The 23,762-nt window shown below is 42.3% G+C and overlaps 1 protein-coding gene across 22 annotated transcripts in view; it reads right to left on the reverse strand.

Moving 5' to 3' along the window:
• Nucleotides 1-23,762, reverse strand: part of ITGB4 (integrin subunit beta 4) — an 85,246-nt gene that overhangs the window by 24,373 nt on the left and 37,111 nt on the right. For 15 of the 22 annotated variants that reach the window (XM_087955793.1, XM_087955790.1, XM_087955780.1 and 12 more), the window contains exons 11-26: nt 21,733-21,894; nt 21,479-21,555; nt 18,586-18,788; nt 17,068-17,171; nt 16,533-16,628; nt 15,378-15,510; nt 13,135-13,245; nt 11,837-11,943; nt 10,538-10,571; nt 9,928-10,113; nt 7,547-7,653; nt 6,795-6,853; nt 6,446-6,469; nt 3,832-3,980; nt 2,385-2,564; nt 1,015-1,163 (exon numbers count right to left, since the gene is read on the reverse strand). In XM_087955793.1, coding sequence (XP_087811919.1) covers nt 1,015-1,163; nt 2,385-2,564; nt 3,832-3,980; nt 6,446-6,469; nt 6,795-6,853; nt 7,547-7,653; nt 9,928-10,113; nt 10,538-10,571; nt 11,837-11,943; nt 13,135-13,245; nt 15,378-15,510; nt 16,533-16,628; nt 17,068-17,171; nt 18,586-18,788; nt 21,479-21,555; nt 21,733-21,894 — 1,881 coding nt within the window. The remainder of the gene's footprint in view (nt 1-1,014; nt 1,164-2,384; nt 2,565-3,831; nt 3,981-6,445; nt 6,470-6,794; nt 6,854-7,546; nt 7,654-9,927; nt 10,114-10,537; nt 10,572-11,836; nt 11,944-13,134; nt 13,246-15,377; nt 15,511-16,532; nt 16,629-17,067; nt 17,172-18,585; nt 18,789-21,478; nt 21,556-21,732; nt 21,895-23,762) is intronic. The other 7 variants (XM_087955779.1, XM_087955789.1, XM_087955785.1 and 4 more) reach the window with 1 other exon arrangement.

Here is a 23,762-nt window from a genome sequence, read left to right on the forward strand (position 1 = left end):
TAAAAATTGAATTGGCAGACAAGGAAGGCTTTTCAAGACTTCCCCAAGACAGCCTCCTTCCTCTGAATACATTGGTCTCAATTAAAACTGTGCCCCAAACTAAACAGAAAAGCAAACAAAAATCCCAAAGAAAAAGCAAAAACACCTAAGGCAGACTACATTTGATCAAACAATGTTTAGTCTGCAGATTTATATTGAAAGAGCTGCTAGTTTATTCAGGGTTTTCCCATTATTATTATTATTAAACTATCCTTAATTCACATAGCCAGCCAAAACCCTAAAGAGTCCCAGCAATGGAAAGATAAGTTGCGTAACAAACAATATATAATACAGTAAACAAAAAAATCTACAAAGACTAATGGAAAACCGCATCATGTCAAATTCACTAAACTATAACCAAACCAAGAAGGAGTCAAGATCCAAGTGTCCTCTAGAAGAACTCTGGGTGATTAGGGCTGGAGCCAACAGATTCCCAGTGGGAGGTTGTTTCAAAGAACCATCTCAGCCACTAAAGAGAACTACTGTTGAGTTTCAGCCCCCTTCAGTTCCCTAAAATGGGAACGTTATTAAATATTTCTCAGGCATGCCAAACTGGCCAGGCTAATTTCAGTGGGAACATGTGGTTGTGTACCTGCTAAGCCATGCAATAGGTTAGTACCAGAACATCTCAAAGCCTGTTGGCAACCAATGCAGGGGCCACACAGCTGGTCTAATATGGCAGGAATGCCTGCAGGTTTGTCAATCTGCCTTGAGATCATATCTTATTGCTTCTTGCTCTCCTCACAGCTTTGTATGCTTGGTGACAGAGCGATAACAAAAGTATTGCTGTATCCACTTGAAAAGCTGAAACTGAGGTTTGTTTTTCTAAGTGACGTTCAGGATTTCATGCTTTTTCTAGAAATACATTTATATATTCCCTCTTTTATGCCTAGGGCTACAATACGACCTTGCAGTGGGCAAAAGTTTTTATGGAAGAGTTATGAGAACTCTTTTTGGTTTTCACAGAGTGCTTACTTTGCCTTGCTGAGCTGTGAGATCTCGTGTTCTGTATGTTATCTGGGATTTTCCCTTCTCCAATATTTCTCGAACCAAAGGGATCTTAGCCAGCTGGTCAAAGCGGCTGTATGAATAAACTGGCTCCAGGAAGCTAATGATGCTATTTGCTGAAGAGATACAAAGATAATAGGTTAACAATCTTAACCATCTCATACTGTAAAATAATGGTTTAATCTAGGCACTATTCAGACATCCGATTACACTAACAAGCAGGAAAGGAGAAATATTACTTATTGCCCCCATTTCTAAGCTAGAGAACAAGATCTACACTTTAATATTAATAAGGGAGAATATTTGTAGCTCAGGGTTGAAATGTGGGGTCCTTGGTGCTCTATGAGCCTGCTTGGAAAAAATTAGGAAAATTTTCTAGGAAAAAATTGCCTGCAGGCACACTTCCACCAAAGAACAACTTTTCTTCCTGTATGAATGCCTACGACAGCATGCCCTACCTATCAGTGTCAGGTACAAACCTCCAATCAACTGCACACCTAGATGGAAAATAGCCCAAGAATGTGGGTGAAAAATGATACGGCTCATGAATGAATGAATGAATGAATGAATGAATGAATGAATGAATGAATGAATGACCACAGATGCACACCAGCAAGCTCAGAGAGCACCAAGGACCACATACTTTAATATTCCTCCAACTAGTTTCTTGATATTCTGCATAGCCTAGGTTGGCATCCAAGTTCAGATTTTTTTTTTTTTTTTGATGGGCATCCCTAATATTGCCTACCATCTAAATGGGTTTCGATATGTTCTTCACCATTTTCATCCCTCCCTAAGTGAATATGAGACTTGGAATTTCATAAGCCTTTGTTGCCAGAGAAAAATGTAAAACATGTTTATCACCATTGATACTGGAGGCAGATCTATTCTTTCCTTATAGCTATAATGCTGATCTGTGGCCTCCTTTAAGGCTTGCAAGTACCTGTTTTGCTCCTAGATCCACTTATGGCAGAAATCAGCTTGACATTAGGGAAGAGCTGGGAAATTTTTAAAAGATGAATGCCTTAAATATTTGCAAGGCTTAGGACATTAATTCTACTTTTTAAGGTTCCCCCAATCCATTTACCCCAACCTTTGAACTTTCCATTTCAGGGTGTGCTTTGAAGAGTTCTTCCACCTCTTGTCTATAATATGTAGATCGGACACCTGATTTTTCAGAGAACCAGAAAGTTTTCTGACTGCCCATTTTTCAGATGGCCAGAAGCCTTTTTCAGAAATGAGCTACATTTAACAATGGTAAATAAACTACAGAAGGACCAGCCAGAGGTGATTGTATCATAAACATTTGTCCTCCACACTGGATGCTATCATACTACCTTGCTCTTTTATTATGGTGATGTTGACCTGGTCACGACCAATTTTCGCAGTACCCACAGGAACATCAACAGCCTCTACTTGCAGCTGTTTTTCATCATCATCCTCTTCCCTGATGAAGAGGGGAACCCGAATATCCATCATCTCTACCCCTTCCTGAAAGTCAATCATGCCCTGGGCATCTGGGTTTGGACGGAGACAAAGGAAAGAAGAAGAATAAGTTCACAATTGGAAAGCGCTCTTATAAAATTATCCCTTAGATTCTTACTATATGGTTACACTGTCTTCCTACATAATACAGGAGAGGTCCAGATGGCAATATCTTCCTCTTCCTGAATCTGCACATCATCATTTATTCCAGTGGTGGGCAACATTCATTTTCCTAAATGTTGCCGAACTGGAACTCCTAGCGTTTTTTGGGTCTGTGACCACAAATATTATTATTATAACTCCTAGCATTTCACATGTTAGCCGTGCTGGCCGGGACTGTTGGGAGCTGAAGCTCAACAACATTTGAAGGCCACAAGTTAGCACCACTTGGGTTGAACTTGACGTTTCCCAACAGTCATTGAATATTTATTTAGGAAAGGTAAACAGAATAGGTCCACAGTGTCGCGTGACTAAAAATTGCAGAGTCTTGTTTCTGGAATCACCCCTAGTCTACAGTGCAATTGTCAGTCTGTTTTAGGCTGTACAGATAGTCCTCAACTTACAACCATTCATTTAGTGACCGTTTGGAGTTACTGTACAATGGCACTGAAAAAAGCGACTTATGATTGTTTTCACTCTTAGGATTGTGGCAATATCCCCATGGTCACATGATCAAAATTTGGTATGCTTGGCAACTCACTCATATTTATGACGCTTGCGGTGTCCCGGGTTAATAGGGATCTCTTTTTGTAACCTTCTGACAAGCAAAGTCAATGAAGAAGCCAGATTCACTTAATAGCCATGTTACTAACTTAACAGGTGCAGTGATTCACTTAACCACCATGAAAATGTAGGTTGTAAAATGGGGCAAAATTCACTTAAACAACTGTCTTGTTTAACAATGGAAATTTGGGGCTAAATTGTGATCGTAAGTTGAGGACCATCTGTACGACTACTGACTAGAGTGATAAAAACAAGAACTCTGCCATGGATGAAATAAGACGCCTCCCTCCCAAAGGCTTCCAGACTAGTTCTCTTATATCAGGGGTCCCCAAACTTGGCAACTTTAAGACTTGTGGACTTCAATTCCCAGAATTCCTCCTCCAGTCACCTTAGCTCAGGAATTCTGGGAGTTGAAGTCCACCAGTCTTAAAGTTGCCAAGTTTGGGGACCTCTGCCTTATAAACAGAAAACTGTGGACGGAGAAGCATTCCATCACAGAAGGCTCCTCCCACCCCACTCCTCAACCAGTCAAATGGAGCAGCTCAGATGCTAAAGCAAAACGGAGGAGGCCCCTACCTTGGTCAGCAATCACAGTGTAGTAACCAGGCGACACTTTTAATTTATTGAATTCTCCTTGCGAGACATGCTTCTCTGTTACTTTGATAATTTCGTTCCTGGCTGAGCGGGGAGCTGGGAGCACCGTGTCCACAATTGCATGGTCTTGCCTGGAAAGAAGAGAAACATCAGGCTGCCTCCCCTGCTCAGGCTTTTGTTCTGCCCCTGCCAATCAGAGGCATACTGGCATATGGCCATGTATGAGGAAACATGACAAATGAAGCCATGGTGTAATATAAGGGTGGGTGGGGGGAAATCATACCCAAACCTATTGGCATATATTACATATTGGCAAAAAAAATCAGAAAATAAAATACAAGCTGAATAGTCAAGACCTTGTTGATGATCCAAACTCTGTCAAGGAACTTGGAGTACTCATCTCTAATGGCCTAAGTGCTAGAGCCCACTGTAACTACATAGCTAAAAAGGCATTAAGAGTTGTTAACCTAATCCTGCATAGCTTTTTCTCTGGTAATATCACACTACTAACTAGAGCATACAAAACATTTGCTAGACCAATACTCGAATACAGCTTATCAGTCTGGAACCCACATTACGTATCTGATATTAACGCAGTTGAGAAAGTCCAGAAATATTTCACAAGAAGAGTTCTCCACTCCTCTGCTCGTTGCAGAATACCTTATGCCACCAGACTTGAAATTCTAGACCTAGAAAACCTAGAACTACGCTGCCTTCGGACATTGCAATGTCCTACCTGTCAATGAATACTTCAGCTTCAGTCATAACAACACAAGAGCAAACAATAGATACAAACTCAAGGTTAACCGCACCAAACTTGATTGCAGGAAATACGACTTCAGCAACAGAGTGGTCAATGTCTGGAATACTCTACCTGACTCTGTGGTTTCTTCCCCAAACCCCAAAAACTTTAACCTTAGACTGTCTACTGTTGACCTCACCCCTTTCCTAAGAGGTCTGTAAGGGGCGTGCATAAGCGCACCAACGTGCCTACCGTCCCTGTCCTATTGTTTCTTTTTATTTTTCTTATATGTATCCATTTCATGTATTCATAACTATGTTTATACTTATACCTACTATCTTGTAAGTGATTGACAAATCAAATAAATAAATAAATAAATAAATAAATAAAACCGATCAGCCATCCCAGCTTGAGCTGTAGCAAGATGCATCCATTGCCCACAAATGCCCACACAAATTTATAACTGCTAATCCACAGACAATGTTGATCTAGAATACTTCTAATCTTCCACAGCTAAGGAATAAATATTGGGTGGCTCCAGTGGTGGGATACTGCTGGTTCGGAGTGGTTCTAGCGAACCGGTACTTCCAACCATCATCTGGCTCTGCCCTTTCGCCCCCGTCCTATCCTGTCCTATATTTCCATCTTCCTCAGCTCAGCTGATTCGCACGGCACAGCGGATTTCCATGCCTCAACTGTTCTGCTTACCAGGGTTGCTCTAGAAAGTAAGCTGTGGAAGTTATAATCGCTCTCTTTGGAGCGTTGCGTGCTTGAAGCATGCACGCTCACCGAACCGGTTAGTTAAACCGGTTGCAGCCCACCACTGGGTGGCTCCCACTATCCCCAAAAGTGGCATCTGCAGTGGACTGGATAACAAGCACCAAAGAGATAACATGGGCTTCTACAGTTTTTAGCTGGTCACACTTCCTGGCCATATGTCTGTCTTCAAACATTTCAGGCTAGAGTCAAATCCAAAGACTCGTGGAGGAATCTGTCAATGGAAATGTCTGCCTACAACAGCCAGAATAATCTAACTGTAACTCTTGGCTGTCTACTACAGGTAGGCCTCAGTTAACAATGGCAATTAGTGCTGGACTTGCTGTCACCAGGTGACGCTGTCATAAAGTGGGGAATCACATGACCACAATGCTTAGCAATGAGAGTTCTGGCAGTCCCACCATCATTAAGCAAGGATGTCACATGACCGTAACTTCCAATTTCCTGCCAGCTTCCCCTTTGAGTTTGTTTAAGGGAACCTGGCAGGGTTTTTTGGAAATCGTGTTACTGCAGGGATGCTGCAGCAGTCAAAACCTCCAAGGGCTGGTCCTAAGTACTACTTGTTCAGCGCTGTCCTAAGTCACTGAATGAACTGACATAAGTTGAGGACTACCTGTAACAGCACAGGTTTCCACAGGTAATAATGAGAAGTTCAGGATAAACAATTTGAGCTGTAGTGGCGCAGTGGTTAGAATTCAGTACTGCAGGCTACTTCTGCTGACTGCAGGCTACCAGCAGTTCAGCAGTTCGATCCTCACCAGCTCGAGGTTGACTCAGGCCTTCCATCCTTCTGAGCTCAGTGAAATGAGGACCCAGATTGTTGGGGGCAATATACTGACTCTGTAAACCACTTAGAGAAGACTAAGCACTGTAAAGCGGTATATAAGTCTAAGTGCTATTGCCATTGATAAAGTAAATAATGCAATGCAGAGAAAAAGGCCAGCAGTGATAAAGTTAAATAACAACATCCTATTTTCTGGAAGGTAGGTAAAATTGTTGCAGTAAAACACAGCAGTGGAAATTTATTTCTAAGTCCACAACCTGGAAGTTAGAGTAGAAATGAATGGTTTTGTTTACCTTTTTCCAGCATTTGGTTGAATCCTGGGGAGAAAACAGATAAAATTCATCAATTTCATGGATTTAATCAAAAAGAATATCAAGAACTTTAATTACTGACAGACCAAATCAGTATCCTGTACACTTTATACAGTTATTGTTGTAGCATCAGAAAGCTGTTCAGAGGGGAATTTAAATTCTACTACCTTCTCATTCTAGAAAAGAAGACAGTCTTCTCAGCCAAAAAGACACTCTCTCATTACACCAGTTCCTTGTTACTTACCTATCATCATCTACTTTCCTGTTTTAAAAAAATAAAATCTATTGACTGATTTTTCATTCTTTCTTCTCATACCAGTTATGCTCTCACCTGAATTTTGTCTGCTTGAACTTTTGGAAACCTGGGATTACTCTGTACACCTCGTTCAGCTGGGAAGAGCAAGAGAAATTCATTAGTCCACATCCTCAATGTGGAAACTAGCTCAATGCCTAATCCCCCATCCCATTCATATTAGGGGCACCATTTAAGGATTAGGTTTAGCCGGTGACAGCACTGTTGCCTGGGGAATGCCTGTGAGGGTTCCTTTGATGTCCCCATCGAGGAGCTTGAGCAAATGATGGGAGCTCACCCCATCCCACAGCAGCACTCAGGTCTCGAACGCCGGCTTGCTAACCTCCAACCCAGCGATCACCACGATCCTTAACTGACCCAATATACATCAAGCTGGTACATAAGGGCTGCCCCAGCTCATCAGGTACTCAGTCAAATATTATTATTAACAGCTTCAAGCCCTTCATCTTCTGCCCTTCACTTGATTTATATTCAGACATCACATCTACAACAGAAGCTTTATCAACACTGAAATCCAGGGAAATAAATCTTGCACTGGGTCCAATATCTGTGCCTCCTCAGCAACAAATTGGCATGATGGAGTGTTTGGGGAGGATTACATATTTGACCTGATTAGTTGTCATGTTCTGTGTGGACTCTGTCAAAATCTACCTCACCCGCCTGCCAGAATTATGGTGTGGATAAAAAGAGGAGCAAGTCATACAGATGTACACACACGCTTCCTGTAACAAGGGAGAGTTAAAAATAGACCAAATACCCCTACTTCTTACATTTTCCTCCACCTCTTTCTGCAGTTGCTCATGTTCCCGGCTATCCAGTTTTGCAAGATTTGGGGTGTAGAGCTGCTGTGCCAATCTGAGAGAGAGGCCATATGGAACTGGAAATAAAAAAATAAATTCATCAGAATTTGCAGCTGCCAGTGAAGCAAGGAGCACAACCAATTAATACAGAGATATAATGGGAAATAATGATATGGTTATTTTACACACACCATGTAAACAGTGATTAGAATTCTGAGGCACCTATAATTTTGACATCAAGTTTTGCTGGACTTCAAAAATTAGAATCTATGTCATGGGCTTACGTTAGTTACACAGTGATCCCTTCTCTGCTTCCAAGTATAACTGTAGGGAAGAGGAACGACAGGAATTTCTCGCAGATACACTTTCTATCAGTATCTTTAGATCAGAAATTTCAGAGACAGCCCCCAAATTTAACTTACATAAAAGTATAGGCTTGTGGTGCAGTTGCATACTAATGGTCATGAGAGTTATCTGAAAAATTAGCAGCATCTCAAAAAACAAGCGGGAGATCTTTTTTGAATCAGCCTTACATTAAATCCTGTTCTATTCAGGCAGCTCTACTGAAAAAGGTAGCTTACAAGCTCCCATTATCTTTGAAAATGTGGTTAGAGGTCATGACTTGAGGTGTACAGGTTTACTGTATGTCCGTTTGTTCAGTGACTGTTCAAACTTATGGCAGCACTGAAAAAATGAATGTACAACCAATCTCTGATATTCCAGCCAACACAATGCCCTTGCGGTCACATATTGTGAACTGGGTGTTCCAGTGCCCAGCATATGATTAGGCCGTTGCAGAAAACTGCAATCATACATTGCCATTTGTGACATTCCCTGTTGGCTTTCCACAAGCAAAGCCCCAGAAGGAAAGTTGAAAAAAGTCACTCCAGTAAGTCACTCCTGCTTTTTTACCTGCCCACAGTAACACCATGCCCACACACAGCTTCCATTGGTACTTCCAGGCTCTTTCCTGGCTCCTGTGCTTTGTGCAAAGTCTGTGCTGCCCTCCCCAATTCATGCATGGCCTGCAGGATTCTGGCTTCCTGCAACACATGGACAGCCTTTGCATGCCCTCCCTTGGCCTCCTGCGACTCATGTGCGCCTTACTTGGGATGCCCATTTCTTCCTGCTTAACAACCCATCCATCCTGGGGTTATGATGGCAACCAGAACTGCCCGGGACTGCTGTCACTAAGCAATGTGGATGTGTGATGTTGTACTGTTCAACCACATTGCTTTAACAAGGTTAATCCTGGTCTCAATTGCCATTGTAACCAAGGGCTATCTGTATCCTAACCAGCAGTTCCTCACATACTTTGGGAGGCTTTAGATGACTGCCTAGATCAGTGGTGGCTAACCTTTTTGGGCTTCTGTGCCAAAAATTGTGTGTGTGCTTGCACATGCGGGCTCGCGTGCCAGCACCCAGAAGGCAATGCGCCCCCCCATGCCCCCTGCGCATGCGCATGCAATCCCCCCCCCTGCCACCCCATTACCTGCACTGTCCTCCCAGGTGATATTCGTCCCATTTGAAGTGTTTTTCGGCCTCCCAGAGGCTTGAGGAAAGCTTCTGCAGCCTTTGCAGGCTGAAAAATGGGCCCTTCATCACTTCCAGTATTTCCGGAAATACTGGAAGTGACAAAACATGCCTATTTTTTGGCCTGCAAAAGCTTTCCTCAAGCCTCTGGGAGGCCGAGAAAGGCCTCAAACAGGCCAAAAATCAGCTGGGAGGCATGCACATGCGCAGTGAGGTAAGTTTGCCTGAGGCTTGCATGCCAGTGCAAATGGCTCTGCGTGTCACCTGTGGCACGCGTGCTGTAGGTTTGCCATCACGGGCCTAGATACTTGAATCAGGTTTCAAGCCAGATACTTGAAGGAGTAATGATCCCACTATGGCAGGGGTTTCGAACTCGATGTCATTGAGGGCCATATCAGGGTTGTGTTTGACCTCAGGGGGCCAGGGTGGGTGTGGCCAGGGTGGACAAGACCAGCTTGACATCGCTCATATCAGGGGTGCCTGTGGGGGCCCGAGTGCTCTGCCAGCAAAAATGGGCTCCCAATTTCAATTTTCAGCTGGAACACGGCCTCCTAAGCTCCATTTTCACTGGAAGAAGGTTGCAAGAGGCCATCCCAGCCAAAAATGTAGATCAGGAGCCCATTTTCATTGGCAGAGGCACTGTGGGCCGCTCCTTTGCTGTTTCCAGGGCGGGCCTGGGCCAGATCTAAGTACCCAGTGGCCCAGATCCAGCCCATGGGCCTTGAGTTTGACCCCCTGTACTTTGGTCACCATTAACTTCAGAATTAAGCTATGTTCCATCTGGACCCTCTCTTCCACCTTGTAAAACCAGCACTTACTGATATCCTTGGGATTGAGGGCGAAGGATGAGTAGTCTTGCTTATGCACATTGTTTCTGATCTTCCAGTGGACTGTGTCTCTCCCTTTCAAATTACCACTGCGCACTAATGGCGTATCCAGGTGATCGGACGCCATGAGACTCTGCCTGAGCAGATAGTGATCTTCCTTGAAACCAACCACACGACCTTCAGAGAGGGAAAGGAAGTTAGTATTTGTACTTCAGCACCATGGATCTAATTCTACAGTGAATCATTGCAGTTGTTAAGTGAATCGTATGATCATTAAGTGAACCCAGTATGTCCCATTGACTTGACTTGTCAGAAGCCTGCTGGGAAGGTTGCAAATCCTGACTTCGTATAAATAGATGCCGATTGACAGGTGTCTAAATTTTGATCACATGACCATGGGATGCTACAATGGTTGCAAGTGTGAATACTGGATGTAAGTCACTCTTTTCGCTGCTGTTGTAATTTTGAATGGTTGCTAAATGAATGGTTGTAAGTCATGGACTGCCTACATTGCTTTCTTTCCATCTTGATCTAAGCACACCACACTAATGTTATTATTATCACCCGTACCAGAGACCACATATAAATTCAAAAGGCGTACCTCGTCCACAACAGGGTAGCAACGCCAAACAACTCTAGATATCAAAAGAAAAAGAAAAGAAAAAGTGCTGAATTGGTTTTAATGCAAAAATGTAAAACTAAGCTTACTGGCAGGAGAACAGACCCCTCTGCCTGTGGCCCTTGTTTAAGCAGATGACAGAAAATACATTGTTAAGAAGGATGTCCGAGCAAACACCACTTAAAGATGTCCATGAAAGGCAACAAGAGAAACATATCAACCTGGTTTACATGGTTTGCATGGTTTATATGGCATAAGGCAAACCTTTTTGGCACCGAGTGTCGAAAGGAGAGTGTGTGTGATGGAAACCAGAAGAACAGCTCCCTGGCGCACCATGCGGGAGTGCTGAAAACCACAAACTCAGTTTCCCGGTGCACACATGCGTGTCGGCCACCTGATCTTCTGGTTTCTAATGTGCATGTGCACATGAAGACTAGCTGGCCTGCGTGTGCATGCACGCTGGGGAGCTGCTCTTCTGGTTTCCAGTGCTTCCGCACACGCAAACACTGGTTGGCCGGTGCGCATGCGCGTGGTGGAACCTGGAAGAGCAACGGGCGACAGCTGGCGTGCCCAGAGAGATGGCTCTGCATGCCATTTCCGGCATTCATGCCATAAGTTCACCATCACGGGCATAGGGACTGAACTAATAAGGTTAATATGACCTTGACCGCTTTGGATCAATGATGTAACTGATTATGGCAATGCATCCTACAAATAATGCCTTTTCTACATGCTTATTTCTCAAGCACTTCTCGATAGGACTAGAGTAATGGTAAAAGATCACTGGCTCTCTTTCTCCATTCATTTTCATTTGCTCCTTGGCATTGATGTTGCAATGCTATTGTTACTTGATCTTTCCCACCAGCCGAGGAGGGTCTACTCCAACTCTGCATCCCAGTGCCTCCCACTATGTTCCATTCCTAATTCCCATACTCAATCATTTTAGGATAAAACAAAATATCTCAGATATCTTGGAGAAAAGTTATCTTTTAAAATAATGATTCTCCTGAAGTTGAAGAAAGTTAGATCTATAACAAAAATAATTGTTATCATTTAGTCAACATAAAAATAGCTTCAAATAGAGGCTAGTTAAATGGACAAGACAGAAAATGCATTTACATTGACCTCTAATTTTTATGTGATCCGAAAGAAGATTTAAAAAATCTTCAAGTTGTTAGAAAAATGTGACTGAGTCACAGGTTAGATTCAAAACATGCCACCAAAGCCCCCTCCCATGCCTGGTTTTCCTTTGTTACTGCAGGTTAGAAAGATAAATTTTACCTTGCAACATGTACAGAATTTCCAGCATAGGAGGAGCAGCAACCCCAGGAGTAGCATCAGAAAAATGAGGAGGGGGATAAGCCAAAGAAAACTTCCCGGTGGACACTCTACATATAATGACAACAAATTTAAAAAAAAACATGTTCCAAAAAGAATCAAGAGACCAAAGGAAGCAACCTTATCTTTTATTTTCCTGGTTAGGGAAGAAAAGAGGAAAGTGTTACATCAAATGCAGCAGATGTTGTAACTCAGTGGCAGAACACATGCATTACATGTAAAAAAAAATTCACACCAGCATCTCCAGATAGAGAATTCCTGCCAGTTCATAAGAATGTCTTCCTTTTCTCCGTTACCAACAGTATAACTTCTAGAGCCCAGATTTCAACTCCCAAAGAGCTGGATTACAGCCTCACCATCAAGATTGTGCATAGTGATGGTGTGTGCAGACAATGAGTTTTGTAGTCTAAAACTTCTGGAGGGATTAATTTAGAGCAGCAGAGTTTAGGCTAATTGACTGGATTTTATTTACTTTGAACTTCAGGAACCACTGGGAGTTGAGTCAGGGCAACTGGATTTATTTTCTTGTTGGTTCGAGACATTTCACAGCCCATCCGAGGTTGGTGAAGGAATAGAGAAAGACAGTGAAAAAAGTGGCAGACTACAGGAATCACCTGTGCTTCAACCTAATTGGTACAATTACATTCCAATGATTTTCTGCCTTCTCACCCTAACCAACTTTGCTCAGACTGGAGAAGCTGCTTGGATGGGCAGCAAAGTCTCTCAAACCAACAAGAAAATAAGTCCAGTTGCCATCACTCAGCTGTCAGGCAACTCTACCTAGATGACTGAGGATCTTCATTGACACCCAGAAGCCACTACTGACTGCAGAAACAAACTTGGGGGGGAAGAAAAACATGTCTCCAAACACCCTTTAAATCAAGGAGTTTGTTTTCAGGATCAGAAGTGAACTGACCTGCCTTTGTCATATGAAGTCCATTCATGTTCAGTTCAAGCTTTCCTTGTTTCAGCAACCCAAGTTTTAAAAAAGCAATATATTGTTGCTCTTGCTAAAAAATGAAGTTAGGCATCTTTGCCAATCAATTGCAAATAATTCCGAAAACTACTAGTACATCTTGATCTACCATGATGCAACCCCATTAGTGTGAACAAGAAAATGCTGACCAAAAACAAAAAAAACTAGTTGACAGTGCTTAGTGAAATCTAAATAATAGACCTTCTAATTTATCCCACCTGCTACATCTTGAGATCCCACTCTCTTCACAGAAAGTAATATTTACCTTTCTTCTTTTGCACAAGAACAGTGTTGTTCTGTGATAGATTGGTGTCTTCTTCCCTAGTGTAATGGTAAACGCAATCATCCTCCTCATCTTGGAAGGAACAAATGTTATCTGCAGAGTAAAAAAAAAAAAGCCATCAGATGTAATATTGACAATTTATGTTGGAAATCACTGGGATCAAAATTCTACTGTTGGCAACGGAGAAAAAGGAGAAATTCTTAGTTTTCCATTTGAGGCCATTCCAAACAAGTACTTTCAGGGCTTGAGTGATCCAATCTGCCAACACACTCCTCCAGATAAGGGGAAAGAAGCTATCTTAGTTTTAAAAGCAGGGGTGGGCTGCTGGGGGCTTGCAGAGGCTCGGGAGAGCCCCTAGCTAAGACTCTGCAGGGCTCAGAGAGCCCCCAATAACCTCAGAAAGACAAGCAGCAAGGGAAAGCTCTTAATAGGCTTAATCGAACTTCTGGGCGTTCAGCCAAGAGCATTTCACACCTCGTAAAAGTGTTGCAAGCTAGATAAACAATCCACTCAGTGCTTGCCAGAGAGAGAGCCATTGAGAAAATCAGATAACATAGCCATTAGCCTCCAAGGGGATTAATTCCCAAATAATAAGAATCACGCAATTCACCAGAAACTCCACCAAGACTCCAAGATCCCTCTCACAGTCACTGCTATTAAGCCTGGTTTCACCCAGTCTTTTATTTAAGTATTAAATGCACCAAATAAAACAACATTTTGGTATATATCTTTTTAGGTAATTAAGGCAAAGAAGCAACGTCAAGTTGGCCACACCCACTCAGTCACATGACATAACCATGCCTACCCAATCACATGACCACCCAGCCATGCCCACCCAGCCACATGACCAGGGGTGGTATTCAGCAGGTTCTGACCAGTTCTGGAGAACTGGTAGCATAAATTTTGAGCAGTTCAGAGAACTGGCAAATACTACCTCTGAATGGAGATATTACAGTATTCTTCCCCTGCCACATCCACCAAGTCACGCCCACAGAACCGGTAGTAAAAAATTTTTGAATCCCGCCACTGCACATGACCCAGCCAGTCATTAGGGAAAGAGCCCTTTGCTAAAAAAAATTGAAGCCCACCCCTATTTAAAAGCCTGAACAGCTTATCTTTGCCAACCATCTTCTTGCAATTGCAGTTGCGATGTAACGAACATGTTGAATAACACTGGAAATCAGTACATTCTTCAATGTTGCGAACATGAAAATAGGAACATCCCTGGATTCTTCCTAGGTTCCCCATCCATAATAGATTGCTTTGCTTTTAATCAATTTTTTGCATTCTAAAAAAGTCTGTGCTCCCAGGTTTGGATGACAAATCGGTATCTTTTAAATGTTGGGCATACTGTAAGTATTTTAGAAAGACGTAATTAAAGATATGCTGCTCTCAGATTTCAAAAGAAGCTTGAAGTGTATGTAGGTTTACCTTACTTGGTGACTTACTGTCTGGTTACATGTCTTTACATGCATGCCTATTAAAGACAGATGCACTCATATCCAAGATATTTTACTATTATGTTTTGGTTCTCAGAAACAAGAGCTGATGGTACAGCAAGTGGAACAACTCACACAGTTTTATTAACTTTTTCCCAAAAGGTAAAGTTGAGACAAAGCAAGGAGAGTACAAAAATAGATAACCAAAAACATGGAATGGCTTTTAGGAAAAGGAAGACTAGGATTGCCTACTGTTTACATCAGGGATGGGCAATTAATTTTCCCAAGGGGTGACATGAGAAACTGGGACTATTGTGGAGGGGCAAACTCATAGAACTATGAAGATACATAGACATACATGCATGGCACGCACATACACAATTTTTTTAAAAATAGCAATAGCCTTCAAAATAAAAACAAGCTACATGGGATGGACAAGGACAGCCAAAGGGCCAAATGTGGCCTGGAGCAGAGGTGGTATTCAGCAGGTTCTGACCAGTTCTGGAGAACCGGTAGCGGAAATTTTGAGTAGTTTGGAGAACCGCCAAATACCACCTCTGACTGGAGATTTTACAGTCTCCTTCCCCTGCCACGCCCACCAAGCCACGCCCACAGAAACGATAGTTAAAAAAAATTGAATCCCACTACTGGCCCGGAGGCCATAAAATGTCCAGGTTTGGCTTACGTTATTCTCCCTTTCCCTCCACCCATCAAATTCAACAGTGCAATGTGGAATGTTTGGTTTGCATTTGAATATTAAACCGGGCAGTTGAAGAACTACACTACCTTGCTTTAATTCATCCACCATCTTGATCTTGAAATGGCAGTTTGAACAATCCTGTCCCTTCTTCTCTCCAGTGCCCCAAACCTGACACTGGACGCAAGTTCGGAATTCGGCCTCACATGCTTGCTGTAAAGCCTAGACATGAGGGAGAGAGCGTGAGAAGGCAGACAAAACTTTCAGTTCTAGATTAGTGCTGAGCACCAAAGATAGTGAGGAGTGGAGAGGTGGATATTTATTAATTAATTAAATTTATTTGCTGCCCATCTTGTTTTGAGGCATCTCTGGGCGACTTACAGCATTAAAAGCATTCCATGGATATTACAAAGAAAGCATCAGAAAGGACAATAGATACATGCTCCATGAATGTAACATTCTTCCACGTGAGATGCAGTTTTGTGAATGAAGCCAGTGGAGAAGAAGGGGTGAGTGAGGAAATCTCCCATGGGGAAAAAAAATGCCTTTATGATTGAGAACTGGAAGACAGAAGAGAAAGCCTTCTGCAAAAAGAGAGATTCCCCAAGCAATCTAACAGAGAACTTGATTCTGCTGGGGAATTAATGATATGAACTTCTATTCTTATGTATATTAAAATACGCCTTGTATCACTGAAGTGCCTCCTTCAAAAACAACTGAACCTCCAGTAAACACCAGCAATCCTAATTTCTCACCACTCAAAAGTAAGCTGCATAGTTTGTTCTAGCAAATCACATGTATCTGCTTTGCCACTTCTGTAGATAGTCTTTAAATTTTATTGTTCTGATTGATTGTTTGACTAATTCAGAGGTCCCCAAACTTGGCAACTTTAAGACTTGCAGACTTCAACTCCTGGGAGTTGAAGTCTGCAAGTCTTAAAGTTGCCAAGTTTGGGGACCCCTAGACTAATTGATTATTGTGACAATGGATAGGAACAGTTATTCCTGGATTCAGGAAGAATTAATATGACAGATGAACAAAGAGAGTGTGCTTTTGTGGCTGTATTTGTACAGGCTTATATTTGGATATATATGGATGCTGTCAACAACAAAAATGCATTTTGAAAAGGTAAGGCAGTTCAGAAAAAGGAACATAAATAATATATCTTTGTACTACAATATAGCAACAGTATTAATAGTCATAGTAGTCATTTGCTTAAGAAATATGCACTTTCATGCCCTTACCAAGGGTCCGATTTCACAGGTGGGTTCAGTATGGGAAGCGGGGTTATTACAGACGCATCTGCCACATTCACATCTCCCCCGTCCGTCACAAATCAGCTACAAGAGAACAAAGTAACTGTTCAGCTTTTTCTTCATTGTATACACTGAGGTAACAGAAGGTTTTACCTGATCTTAGAGACAGCTCTCTTTCCATTACCAGGGAAACATTTAAAAGAGAGGGCAAGAACCGTCTTCTCTCTGTTTTTATTTAAGGATCACAGATTAAATAAACAGCAATAAGATCAATTGTCAAGTAGCCAATACCTCACTAGAGATTTAATGAGATCAATGATTCCTTTTAAGCTGAATTGACAATACTGGATTTCATCTCCAATGTATTAAGCTTGTAATAACTATATGTTGGCAGATTTTCACATGAATTATTAAACACTTTCTGCATCCAACACAGGATGATGGGGTGGGCAACCAGTAGGCCACTTTTATTTTCTCTTCATGACCTCTTCTGATAGCTCTTCTGGATGGGCAATTTACTCACCCCATTGCTGCTGACACAGGTTTCGTTGCTTGTGGGACACTCACAGCTGTCACCTTCCCAACCAGCTTCACATACACACTGGCCCATGTAGCAACGTCCCCGGTCTGTAGAGAGAGAGGTAGCATCAGCACAAAGATGTTTAGAGCCAACTTACTTACATAGCAGGTCTGTTTTTATGTTTCTATTTTTAATGAAGTCTTAACTCATCTATTAGCAGTACAGAGGCAGTTCACAAAGAAATATGATACATATCTCTACAGCTAAGCAAAGCAAAGGTGAATAGGTTAGAATAGTGATGGTGAACCTTTTTGTTGTGGTGTGCTGAAAGTGCCGGCACCCACAATGCAATCCGCCTCCCTTGCACATGCGCGCACAACACCCCCCACCCCCTTACCTGCACTGCGCATGTGCGTGCCTCCCAACTGTTTTTTGGTCCATTTGAGGCCTTTTGGGGCCTCCCAGAGGCTTGAGGGAAGCCTCTGTAGCCTCGGGAGGCCGAAAAACGGGCCTTCTGGAAATACCAGAAGTGCCAAAACGGGCCTGTTTTTTGGCCTCCAAAGGTTGCAGAGGCTTCCCTCGAGCCTCTGGGAGGCCGAAAAAGGCCGCAAATGGGCCTAAAATCAGCTGGGAGGCACACGCATGTGCAGTGCAGGTGAGTTTGGCTGGGGCTCGTGTGCCTGCACAAATGGCTCTGCGTGCCACCTGTGGCACGCGTGCCATAGGTTCGCCATCACGGGGTTAGAACAAAGGGAATGCATGAATAAAACATCTTTCCCTCCTCTGTGTTTGCATTTGTGCATGTGCCTGATGCATTCTAAAAGCCCTCAAAGAAAACATATGGACATTCAAAACCTTTCTGTGCACAACTAGGAATTCAGTTCAAACAAGAACACAATTGGGGCCAATTGTCTATTTGCCATAATTGCATCTCACTTTTCTTCTAAGAATTTCTAAGCAATATGAATAGAGTTATTCCTTACACAAATGGGAAAGGTCTATCTAAGTGATCACTGAGAGTTGACAATGTTTTGATAGCACATAATCAATTAATCATTCCTTAAATTGTGAGATAGGGTGAGTTGAATGAAAATGGCTAGCCAGGAGGAAATCTAAAGTGACTGAATCCTGCCCATATTGCATTCTTGCATTCCGTGTTAGAATTCTGGTGTTTCCTCTTATTAATATTTTCAGTCAGCTGCACACTCCATAAATAATATAACACATGATCTGACCCAGAAGAAAAAGTTTACTGCCGCTAGAAATCTCTAGATATTCTAAACTTTATCACTGGGACACCTCATCTGGGAAAGCTATTCGGAACCTTCATCAATAATGGGACATGCCCTCAAAATCATTCTTCTTCAAGGGCCGAGAGACACCACCAGAGAGCCCCAAGTTGGCCAAAGCTACTCCAGCGTTGCTGACCTCTTCATGAATTGTCAGGTAGTAGTTCACAAGGCTGTATCTCAATGAACTGAGGGCGGAGTATGCAATAATTTGCCCTCCCCAAAGATTTACCATTGCAGAGGAATCCAGAAGTGCGGGCACACTGCAAGCTGTCGAATTCACAATACTGTCCTTCATAACGACCATCGGAATCGCACTGACAGATCCCACAAAGGCATTCGCCTTTGCCAGAACAGGGTTCTTTATCTCCAGGTTTTATACAGGCCTCAGTATCAGGAAAGGAGGATGGTGAGCAACTACACTGGTCCCCACGCCTGTCAAAGTGAGAGGAAGTCATGTGTGAGAATGGCCATGAGATGCAAGATATAACACCTTGTACAGCTAAATAGAGGCCCAAACTGTTTAGGCTATTTGACTATTGGCAGACTATTGGCTATTTGACTATTGGTATTTAATTTTTGACAAATACCACAAAGTACCTTATAAATTGCTATATTTTTATTGACCTTAGCAGACATTATTTGATTAGTTTCACTCTTGTGTGGGACTAAACCAGGCATAGGTAGCTTTCGTATAGGTTTTTCCCCCTTTAGTTCCAAAGTATCCAGTTCTTAGAGGCTACCTAGACAAGACTCTGCAGTTGTCTTGGCAAAGTTTTTCAGAATTGGTTTGCCATTGCCTCCTTCTTAGAACTGAGAGAAAGTGACTGGCCCAAGGTTACCTAAATGGTTTCATACCTAAGGCGAGACTAGAACTCACAGTCTCCCAGTTTCTAGTCTGATCCTCTAACCCAGGGATCCCCAACCTTTTCGACGCCTGCCCCGCGCAGCTGGCCCGGCCGGTAGCTGGCGCCGCCATCTTTTTGACGAAAAATCACTTCCGGTGACGTCATCGGAAGTGATTTTTCGTCAAAAATGGCGGCGCCAGCGCTCTGGTGAGCTTTTTCGGTAGAAATGGCTTTCTACCCGGAAAAGCTCACCACGCTGGCGCCGCCATCTTTTTTGACGAAAAATTGCTTTTTTACCAAAAAGATGGCGGCGCCCAGCAACCAGCGGCCCGGTAAGGCTTGTTCCGCGGCCCGGTACCGGTCCGCGGACCGGCGGTTGGGGACCCCTGCTCTAACCACTATAACAAACTGGCTATTATACGTTACTTACTCCATATATTCAATCTTCTATATGCATTCAAACTTTTACTGGGATGTGAATTCACAGGCCTGACATACAGTATATACTGGGATATAGACTGGATAGATTGGACCCCTACCCTTCTGGCCTTTAGGAAAGGTAAGGCTGGCAGTGCCACCATCCTTTAGTGTCAGGTGATAGCAGTGAGCCTTTCCAATGATTATATTAAATGGGATATATTATTTGTATTGACCAGCAGACAGATTATACTTCGTATTTGAATAGTGTAATAATGGTTTTAACATGGTTGTATATTTATTTTTGTTTATATTTTTTATTATTCTCTCTATTATTTTTAATTGTTGTGAGCCACCAAGAGTCAAATACGTGAGATATAAATTGAATAAATAAAAGGTCCATATGTATATACAGTATGCCTCTGTGTGTGTGTGCGTGTGTGTGTGTGTGTATAAAATCATGTGATTATTATAAAATAAATATTAAGTATATTAAATATATAATTGCAAAGATCTATATATGTTTATATAAAATATACATATATATATATATATATTTGTTTTCTTAAGTTTTCGCGGGTACTTACATGTATGGTGTTCGGCTTGGTTCGGGTATTTTCCCACGTCATTGTAGTTCTTTTAAAGTTGTAGCAACGTTTCAGCAGAATCTCATCTGCCATCATCAGGCTTCTGTATTGTGTCCGTCTGTGGGTCAGACTTTTACAGTGGTTTCAGATTTAAATTTGGGGCAGCCTATTGCTGTGCCAGAATGGTTTTTTCTTCATCCTGATTGGTTGGGAGTCTTGGTCTGTGTTTATTGGTCTCGGAGTTTGCTGTGTTCTGCTTGATGGGTGTCTCTGATATCTTCTGTCTGTTTTTTGGCTCTTTTTGTATCTTGATAGGCTGGCAGCATTGTGTTACTTTAATGGAGGCCTTTAGTGCAGCTTGGCTTCGGGTAAATGGACGGCTATCATTAGTTAGGAAGCTGGGTTTCATCTGGGTGCCTGGTTGGGGTGTGTTTGAGCTGGAGGTATCAGGGGGGATCTGTTTGTGCCCAGGTGTTTGCCTGGCTTGTGGTGTGGAGATTTTTTTGTTTGTGAGTGCAGGCTTCCAAATGATTGACAGCCTGGTGGAATCATCTCTTCTGTTCATGCTTTCTGGTCTTTTTTCAATCTCTATGGCTTCTCTGATGACTCTGTGGCTAGGGTTTTCCATAGTGGCCAGGGTTTTGGTGCCATTGAAGTTGATGCTATGACCTGTAGCTTCCATGTGTTGGACTAGTGAGGAAGTGTGTTCCAGCTTTTTGACTGCATTTTTGTGTTCATCCAGGCGGGTACTTATTCTTCTATTTATACAGAATTTATACAGAATTTATACAGAATTTATACAGAAGATATCAGAGACACCCATCAAGCAGAACACAGCAAACTCCGAGACCAATAAACACAGACCAAGACTCCCAACCAATCAGGATGAAGAAAAAACCATTCTGGCACAGCAATAGGCTGCCCCAAATTTAAATCTGAAACCACTGTAAAAGTCTGACCCACAGACGGACACAATACAGAAGCCTGATGATGGCAGATGAGATTCTGCTGAAACGTTGCTACAACTTTAAAAGAACTACAATGACGTGGGAAAATACCCGAACCAAGCCGAACACCATATATATATATATATATATATATGAACACTCTCTAAAGTATGAAAAACACTTTTTGAGGGGCAAGAAGAGAATTGTCCCCCTTATCAGTTTCTCCAATTCATCTATTTGTTCTTGGAGAAGAAAGGCATAAACTTTCTGGTAGAGGAAAGACAGTGGGCCCTACACCAAAAGAAAAACCTAATTGTGATACTTGCCAGCCTGGATTGCACACACAGAGTCCGCAGACAAAATTTCCATTGTAACTGCACTTTGATGATTTAACTTCCTGATTCTGCAAACAAGCAACAGGACATTACTGGACCTCATTCCAGATACAGAACATCCTTTAATCTTATGACTTCTGTTAGTAAAAATTGATCAGACCAGGGTTAAATTTCTTGTATCACCTATTGTCCAGGTGTAGAACAATTGTTGGAACTACTAATCAAAGAGGAGGAAAACAACCTACCTTTTCACAGGAGCAGGTGTCGCAAAGAATTGAGGCGTCAATTTCCATTTTGTCACTGAAAGAGGGCTTAACGTGGATAATACCTTTCCGTTCCTCCTCTGGGAGATCACAGACATGCTGGTCAGCAAAGTGTTCAGCTTTCAAATTCACATTGAAAGTTACCTGGAGAGAAGAGACAAGCCTGTGTTTTTTTTTCTGGATTCATTTAGAAAAAGAAGCAACTTCATTCACAAATGTGAGAACTGAAAGACTATTGGGGTTCCTGAGGTCCATTGGATTGTTTCTTTTATGACTGCAAAGTTCTTTATTTCTAGCATGGCTAATTGAGGACCAATAGGAACTAAAATCCAAAGTAATTAATAACTGGTAGATTCTTTCCTCCCGAATTAGTTCAAAAGCTGAATGAATAGAGACAAATGGAAATAAGATTTTCCTCTCTTGAATTTGAAAAGAGGATGCAAGAAGTACAGGCTTCCAAAGCTACTCTTACTAACTGCTTTCCCTCCCAGTCCCTCAAGCACAGCTTGGATGGAGTAATAACAATACTATAAAATACAAAGATGATCTGGGATTTGGGCAGGGGTGGGATTCAACCAGTGTTACTACCGGTTTGGTGACTACGTTTTGTGCGCCTGACGTTTGCTGTGCGCGCGTGTAAAAAAAAAATCAGCTGTGCCTCCCGGACAGCTGACAAGCGCTGTGTGCGGGTACGCAGCGTTTGAAAAGCCTTTTCCCCCCTGCTTTTCCAACCTCAGCTGTGCCGCGCAAAGCAGCTGAGGTTGAAAAAGCAGGAAATATAGGACAGGTAAGAGCCCGGGCGGGCAGGTGGGCCAAACAGCAGCAAACACAGAACCGGTTTGGTATCTGCTGCTCTTCAGAGCTACCGGTTCTATAGAACTGGACAGAACCGGTAGCATCCCACCCCTGGATTTGGGACACTACTCTTCTTGGTCTAAACAGCCAGTTATCAACACTAGGTGAAACCAGGCTCAAATGCAGTATCTGTGTGAGGGATCTTGGAGTCTTAGTGGACAACTTAGCTAAATATGAGCCTGCAGTGTGCAGCAGCAGCCAAAAAAGCTAATGCAATCCTAAGTTACATTAACAACTTTGTATGGAAGCCTTTGTAGAGTTTTCTGTCTGTCTTTATATTCAGCCAGCAGTCTAAAGACAGAACAGTAAAAGAATAGTGCTAATCTGGACTCCCTCAGTAAAAGAATATTGAGATCTGAAATCCCATAGTAAAAGAATAATGAGATCTGGATTCCCTCAGTAAAAGAATAGTGCTAATCCGAACTCCCTCAGTAAAGAATATTATTATATCTGAATTCCTGTGAAGAGTAAAAACAATTTGAATTCCTGTGAGAGGAGTACAAGTGTATTGAAAACGGAACTCCCAAGTAAAAGTACAATGCTAATCTGTGTTTCCAAAGTAAAGATATAAGTTAATCAGATTGCCTGTGAAAGACTTATCTCTCTCTCTCTTTCTGAGCAACTGAAGTTACCAAAGCCTGTTTGAATTGCTGGTAGGAGCCAGAAATCCCCCATTTTGCAAGAGATAAACAAGTAAAATCTTCTCTGGGTCTTTGCATTTCTGTCTCTCTGCTACCTCAAAGACTCTTTGGCAAATGAAAGAGAGAGAATCTGTAGCATTTCCTGAGTCTTCAGACCCTTTACGAATGCAGTGGAAAGAGACAGAGTTATCTTGTCTTGTGTCCTTAAAACAAAGAAACTGCATTTTCTCTATCTCTGGAGTGGCTGTACATTCCTCGCTGCTTATGCCTTCGAGAGGAAGAAGATAATAAAGAGCCCCCCTGTAGCCATTTTATGATGGGGTCTCCAAGCAACAAGTTCATAAATTCTTTAGTGCTGAGTCATCTCCATGGCAACGGGCTATATACCCCCCCCCCAAGAGAGAAACCAAATCCAGCAAGCAATTTAAAGGCAGGAATGCAGCTTGCCATTTTTCTTTGCTGACAGAACCAAAAAGATTTTTTCCTTTACTGAAAATTAGAGGTGATCTAAAGTCA

The sequence above is a fragment of the Notechis scutatus genome, chromosome 2 (assembly GCF_049901735.1).
Source record: "Notechis scutatus isolate UNSWTSFEM ecotype Mainland chromosome 2, rNotScu1.2, whole genome shotgun sequence".
NCBI lineage: Eukaryota > Metazoa > Chordata > Lepidosauria > Squamata > Elapidae > Notechis > Notechis scutatus.